General features: G+C 35.8%; 1 protein-coding gene across 1 annotated transcript in view; it reads right to left on the reverse strand.

The window, feature by feature from the left end:
- The window catches only part of LRBA (LPS-responsive vesicle trafficking, beach and anchor containing), a 419,275-nt gene that overhangs the window by 267,052 nt on the left and 144,394 nt on the right, over positions 1–7,829 (reverse strand). Inside the window, exon 35 of the mRNA XM_009890761.1 lies at positions 3,660–3,768. Within this exon, the coding sequence (XP_009889063.1) occupies positions 3,660–3,768 (109 nt within the window). The remainder of the gene's footprint in view (positions 1–3,659; positions 3,769–7,829) is intronic.

Consider the following 7,829-nt stretch of genomic DNA (forward strand, 5'->3'; position numbering starts at 1 on the left):
TTGCAATAAATTAAGAAACAAATAGGAGTGGTACCTTCCCTTCTGCACCCTGTGAAACTTTTAAAATGTCAAATGACAAATACTTTCCTGCATCACATTTCTAAAGCGCAGTTGTTCACACACAGCAGCGTCTCACCTAGGTTCTTCCTTCCTCTTACAATGACCAGCCTTATCCCATGTATAACCAAATACTATACAATAGTATGCAACTACAGAACTTTGTTATGAAGCTTGTGTAAATTTCCCATTGCTTTCTCCTGCCTCTGTGTGCCCCAAATACCAGACTTCAGTTTTAAATGACAAGATATTTTGCCTTTCTATTTTAAAATTACCCTTGCCTTTGGAAAAAAAAAATAAAAAATCTTTCACCACGGTGGAAACCTGTCCAAAATCTGACACAAATATTGCAAGGCTCATCTTTGTCATGACTTTTAGAAATGGGAGAATTAAAAACAGGTAGCAGTAAACATATTACAGGTCTTTTGAAAGAAATTTGGGGGTTGGATTTTTGCTGACCCAATGTTATCATGGAATATTTCATATGTGATCTGAAACACCAGAAATGCAAGTCTGAATAAAAATGAAAAACAGGTAACGGTTCTTGCAGCATTTTTCATTTGTCTCTGGATCTTTACACCTCACTCAACCAGCCTCATCTCCTTTCTCTCCATAGCTCAGGTGGCAAAGCTTGCTTCTGATTTGAACCATGCAGGCTCATTCCAACCATTTTTTAAAAAATGTTGCAGATTTGCAACTAGTACTTACCACAATCACAAAATGCTCTTAAGGGTGATCAAAACCATATTTGCATATACCATTCTTCAGGGCTAAATGTTACAGGCTCACACTATTTTCCAAAAAATTGTTTAATCTTTTCATTGTATACAGGATCTGCTCACTTTTTTCAACTGTCACAGCAGGGAAATTCCTTGTCTTAGGGCATTATTGGTGCAAAATATTTACATCAAATTTTACAAGGAATTGGAAAAATTCACAGCAGAGAAATCACAACACTATTTATTAAAGACATGACCCCTGGTTACGGAAGTCTCTGAGCTGCAGATCTCTATATGATAAGAAAGAATTTATGAAAGTATAGCCTATCTGTTTCCTTGTACAATTGCTCTTTTCTAAACATATTCCATGGCAGATGTAATACTGTATTCAATGGACTGACCAAGCAGAGTCTCTCTCATGACTGGAAGAACACCATCTTCTTTCCAACTCATTTCTCAAGAATAGATGGAAGACAAAGCAGCAATTCAAGGAAACAGGTGCATGTAGGTGACCAAACCACACCAGTCAGGCTAGCAAAACAAATCTTTATCTTAGCGCTCATCATCTGCTACTCTGCATCCTCAATTTGGAGAAATGAACCAGATCAAAGGCTGTATCAATTGTTTTGAAAGTCTCTTTTCTCTTATTTGCGAGTCCTTCCTGTCACATGCCTTTAAGTGTGTCATGACATGAGTGTTGGGACCAAAACACAGGCATCAATATCCACACCCATTCATACAATGAGAACACACCTACCCATTGCAATACACAGCACATCAGCAGCCCAACACAGCACAGATTTGTTCCCATTAAGTGATGGAATGGCCCCAGTCTAGTCAGGTGACAGATCCATTTCTGGGCACATGACAGAAGAACCGCAAGTTTTCGACAGCCCTGAGCACTGCTTTAAAAGGCTACAAGGAACCCTATTGCTAAAAAGTACCATTGTGCTAAAACATGTCAATCACACTTGACAGGACATGTGAAAACCAAACCATACCATGGATGGATGGAACACAGTACACACGAGTTTCTGATTGTTGATGTGATACCCGGGGATTCAAATGAATGTGACGGTTCCCCCTTCCACAAAAGAAACATAATGCTTACTGAAGTCTGCCACAGGCATCAGTAAGCCTAACTTAATGAGACACCAGGTTTGTTATCTAAACATTTGGTAGAATCCGATAGTTGTATATCCTCAATATGCACACCTGCAGAAGTGATACTAGATCTCAGTTTTTCCAACACAGTAACACACCTAAACTTGATAAACAGTGCTGCTATTTCAGTACACTCGTTTCTGTTTAACTTCAACCTGATGAGTTAAACCCCTTGAGCCATCAGACTGAGATAGCACAGATTCAGAACAGCATCAACTTAAAAAAGTATCAGCCAACTCTTATCCTAGAGAGTTGTCACAGCAAAACTAAGAGCTATATTAAAAATGTAAGGTGATGCCCAGTGTAAATTTCTTCCAGACATCATAAAAAGGTGTCTTGAGTCTTGAAATAAGGCTAAGGTGAAGTTGTCGCTGAACAACTGTATCCATTGATAGCCCATATTTACATGACAGAACCCTTTACTTCACACAGATTTCCCACATACACACACACCCCTTTGTGAATAGTTTGCATCTGAAGAAAAAAGTGGGCTGTTCATCTAATCAATAATGCCATGTCATGCATGGAGCTTCTGCATAAATCCAGAGCAAAAGGTGTCAAGCATGTCCCACTCCAATGATTATCAGGCAACGAAGTAAAAAGATGCACTTTTCATCTCCACAGGACTGTCGCCAAACCCCTGATGTAATAAATGAAACATGCCTGCTATTTCACCATTGCAAAATGGTACTGTAGATATCTTACAACATCTCTGTTTGCAGGAGAGGGGAACTAGCTCTAGATGAAGTGCAGATATGTTATTAAACAACGCACAGCTTGAATCCTGAGGCCAACACAGATGACCTTTAGAACATAAGCACTGCCTAAGACAAATATGCTTTCATCTTTGGGGAGTATTTTTTCAAGTAAAGATTTAAGAGAGAAACAGTTTAGAAATAAGTTAAGCACAAATGTGCCTTCAATCTCTTAATGCTTCATTTTAAAAACAAAACCACAAGTAGTATCACATGTCAGAAGAAAGACTAAGTACTCTTTAAGCAGAATATTAGTGAATTTAGTGAGATTTAGCTTCATTTTCATTTAAACAATCCAATAATTAAAGAACATGATGTAACCAGGATCCGAAATTGGAGGTATGACTAAAGCAATTCAGAAAACAAGGCTTGTATTTTTACAAGTCTATAAAAACAAAGACCATTATTTCACTTCAGAATCCCTTAAGTGGGATGAAAATACAAGCCTATAACAAAACCACATTGAGACATGTAAAACATAAGGAAAATGGTTTTAGAAGTGGATTAAGTAAAATAGCAAATGATAGAAAAAGAAAAAAGTAATTTCTTGTATTGCATGTAACAGGCTGTTATCATTTATTTTCAGTAAGGGTTTTTTTTAAGAGTTATAGCTTGACTGTGACACTAAGCACCTTTAACACATACGGTGATATTTGCTTCATGGAAAAGAAAAAAAAAAAAGAAAAATTTTATCATATTGGTATGACAAAATTCCTTCCCCCACCAACTATGATTCGTAGATTCTGAGAAGTTCTGAGCTGCTCTGCACAGCCTGCTTTTCCATCAAAGTTAGTGGCAAACCATCAAAACACCCTACAACGGCGAAGCACCTTTCGGGATGGAACTTCCTGTGCCTGAAAAGGCTGTATCACACATCAGAATCCTCAAACACAGTGAGCTTGTTATGTTTTGTTGTCTTGTGTTTTGTTTTTTTGTTGGTTTTTTTTTAAAGATTTCATCTTACCTCAAATTCAGCATGGCGGTTAATATCCTCTGCTCTCTGTCTGCTCAAGATAAATTCTGCTTCATTCGCCACTCTTACCAAATGGTCCTTCATGGTTTGACTCAGCAACCTGAGGACAGAGAATATTCAACAACTGCCTTGAGAGAATGAAGTCCTAAAATAAAAGTCTGTAAATAAAGTACATATACAAATACTTTGAGCTCTGTTCCATAAATGACTTTATTGTGTTAAGAAAATGGTATAAATAAGGTTGAAGGGTAATTTTCTGGCAACTAGTAAAACTGTATTTCAACAGTAAACCAAACTAAGTATTAAACAAAATGTAAACACTCTAGACAGTCATTTGTTTTACCTGAAATATAGATATGCAAGACAATCACACAACACAAGAAAAGTAAACAGTTTATGCATATAAACATCCACAGTGAAAGCCCTAATGTAACTGATATAAAGTCTAAATAAAAAATTGTGAATTGCACTGCAGTATAGTTTTTTCTCCAAGTGTAAAATTGGAATTTTATGGTAAGTATACATTTCAGTAATATTTTCAGGATTATAAAACATCCTCAGTCTCACAAATGAAATGCTAAGATATACATTGTTCCAGGTTATGTACAGAATAAAGCTGTAATTCAATCTGAGATTTCTGAGGCCTTCATAAACCCTGAGTTTATGAATGGCAGCAGAGCTGACAGATTGAATTACAACCCAATTATTCTGTGAGTTCACATACTGTTACTAACAACATTTCCTTTTTAATTAGTTACATTGGGATTCATAAAGTTAAAACTGGCTATACAGGAGCTACACTGTTTTAGAATGTGCACATTTCCACAGGATCACTCAAAGATACACCAGAAAAATCCGATACGTGCTCCACTGATTAGTTTTTCAAAATATCTGTTATTAAAGCCTTTTTTTGTTTTAAGGTTTTCAGTTGCTAATGTAGAAAAGAGTAGCAGAACATGAAATCACTTGTTTGCCTTAAACATATAAGCTAAAGTGTATTTCAAAAAGTTCACCAAGTCTACTGAAACCCTTTCTTTACAAAGACAGGATTTATTATGCAGGATGTCTTCTAATTTATACAATGTTAACTTTATCCCCTAGAACTTCTTTATCTGAACTAAGGCTCTGCCTGTCTTTATCTGTATGTTTGATCATCAGCACGCTGCCGTCTCTTCTCCTATGCTATTCACAATTCTCACTCGCAGTAAGCTTGCGGGTCACAAGCCTACTCCAATGAGAAGCGATCCAGAGGCAGAACAAGACCTGAAGCTCATTGTTCATTGCCTCTCTCACGACAAGGCTAGGAAAACTGCAGCACAACAGCTAAATGAGGCCATGCAAGCAACAAACCAGTTAAGTCAGTGGATTACTGTCTTCCCATGGACAAAGTCTTGAAAAAAGCAATATGCACAATTCATTATTTGAAGCGTGACTTCGCCTTCTGTTTGAGGAGACTTGTATAGAAGCCACTGTTTTAGAAGCACGTTATAATTTTTTTTTTCTTTTTTTTTTCCTATTTTTAGTCACTTTCAGGATGGAAGTAGCTGTTGATCAACATACAATTTGGACAATTTATCTGCATGCATTAGTGACAAACTTTTACTTTCAAAAACTTGCAGAACCAACATTGCTGCAATAATATAACTTCAATTTCATAATTTTTCGTGGCTTCAAAATAATTGGGAAAATAAACTATTTAAGAAGGCATTGCTCAATACACTGAAAAAAGAAACCCCAAAACCTCTGTCTCTAACAATTTACAATAACGTTCAGCTAAAAATACATGCCTATTAATAAACCAGCAACAAGAAACTCTGCACAACAAACTTCACAGCCTGGGTAGATTCCAAGCATTTGATTCCCCTCGTTCTCCAAGATCCCGTGGCATATTCAAATCTGTCACATAAGCATTTAAATAAACATTTTTTTTATTAAACCAAGAACTGTCTAAAAAAAACCAAGGATCGTAAATACTCATGTATTATGATATCACATATTACAATTTACATTTAACACAGTTGGACAGTATCCCATTATTTTCATTGAGTTTGTCAATACCAATACCTTCTGCTAACCTGATCAGACTTTGAAAAATACTAGTTATACTCCAACAGGTCTGCTTTTAATCTAACGCTATTTATCCTCTAAAAGTCCAAGTTTTTTCATCTGTTCAAGAAAGCACCCTATATAATAATTGTTTTTAATGATTTACAACATGGATTTTCCTTTTTTATCTACTAAACATAACCAGTAAGCAGCTCAGTACACAACTGACTGTACACTGGCACTTACTATGCATTTGCAGAGATGATGGACGTGTTCCAAACAAAGCAAAGAACTACATTCCCTCATAGGAACAACATTCTCAAAACAGACTAGAAGTGTACCTAGTGAAAACAAATAGCTTTTGAGTACCAGAAAGAGCTTGGTCTCCTATGGATCAGTTGTCATTTCTGTCACCCCCACCTCTCCTTACCAATCCCACACACTCTCCTCATTTTCTCTATGATATTCCATACAGGTCTAGGCAAAAAAAAAAAAAGCATGATTTTGCAGATAAATCCTAATCAAACTTGTCATTTTGGCAACCAAAAATTCTTATGGCTAACAACTAAGGAATTGTGCGAGCTTAGCATAAGCACCTACTGGTAACTTTTCTTGAAAACAAGCTGTTTTCAGAAAAAGGTAAAATCTTCATATCATTAGGTATCAATTATTATACAATTACTTGCCTACTTGCAAACTGCCATATTCAGCAACTAAAGGTCTCCAGAAGGTGAGGATAAAAATTATTTACTAGTACAAATGAAGCCTGTATGAAATAATTTACTGCTTTATACCATATGACAGCTGTGTTCATTATTTACATTCAAGAACTTCAAATTTTAATCTTTCTTTTCAGTCACCTTTTCCAAACGCTGCACATGCTTAGATTAACTTTCTTCTAATAAGCAATTTAAGTTGTATCATTATCTAGATCAGTTTGGATTTTCTTTATGAGAACAGCATCCACATACATAGCATATCACTCAGATTTCTATTTTGAATGTACCTCCTTAAGTGTGGAACTTAGCAAACTAAACATAAATAACATAATAATAAATAAACTATACATAAATGGAATGATGGCATGATACACCAGAGAAGTCTATAGCCATCGTTAAAAATCAAAGACAAATACAAGCTCTCAGCATCTCTATAAGCAGAGATGTGTTCATTTATATGTCTAAAAGGAAGTTTTAATCATCTACTTCTAAACACTAACTTTGGGAACTTTGGCAGCTGCTACTTTTCCAATTGAGGTGAACAAAACATTGAACAGAAATTTGTTAAGCGTAGCTCACTGCTTGCAATGGAAACAGCTCTTTCCAGCCAAGCAGACCACGCTGAGGCAAGGACAAGAATCTGACTCTTGCAAAAGTATTAATTCAACTGCAAGCTACATACAGCACATTTTGTACATACGGGCTGGCTATAAACTGTATTAACTAGATCAGGTAACTTTATGAAAGACAAATTACTTTTTCTAAAAAAAAAAGAATTATCTTTAGCAAAATCTGATTTTCCTCACTAAGATAGTAAGTACACTTCATGGATTTAAAGGGTCTTTTCTGGTACCTGCTCTGGCCTCCTACACAGAATTGATCCTGCATGTTTTCCCCAATTGATTTCACCTCTCGATCAAGTCTGTACCTTCTGTTTGAGATACAGCATAGCTTTCAGAAAGATGCCCCAATTTTTTTTTTTTTTAAGATTTGAAAATATTTTACATGTTCCCCTATAAAGGAGTTTTATAATAAGGTAATTACTGTCAATTAAAAAAAAGACCAACGAAAACCAACCACAACTATTTCTTGTCTCCTTTTATCCTGTTTTTTATTCTAGCAACTAGATCCTAGTAGTTCTTTTTCTGTTAAATAAAAAGTCTACCCATAGCATCTCCTTATAAATACTTCTTTTTCCACAGCAAAAGAAGAGCTTTTCATTTCTTTGATTAAACAGAGTAGTTGAATTTCTTGTATTTTTGAAGTATGCATACCCAAGCTGAAAGAAAAATTGAAGTCTAATGATTTCCTTCTTGCCTGTGCTTCATAATCTCTGTAGGCAGACCCATGGACCATGTTTGCCTTTTTCAGTTTTATTAAACGCCAAAATGTTGTC

This window comes from Charadrius vociferus, unplaced genomic scaffold, assembly GCF_000708025.1.
Source record: "Charadrius vociferus isolate BGI_N301 unplaced genomic scaffold, ASM70802v2 scaffold178, whole genome shotgun sequence".
In the NCBI taxonomy this organism is placed as follows: Eukaryota; Metazoa; Chordata; class Aves; order Charadriiformes; family Charadriidae; genus Charadrius; species Charadrius vociferus.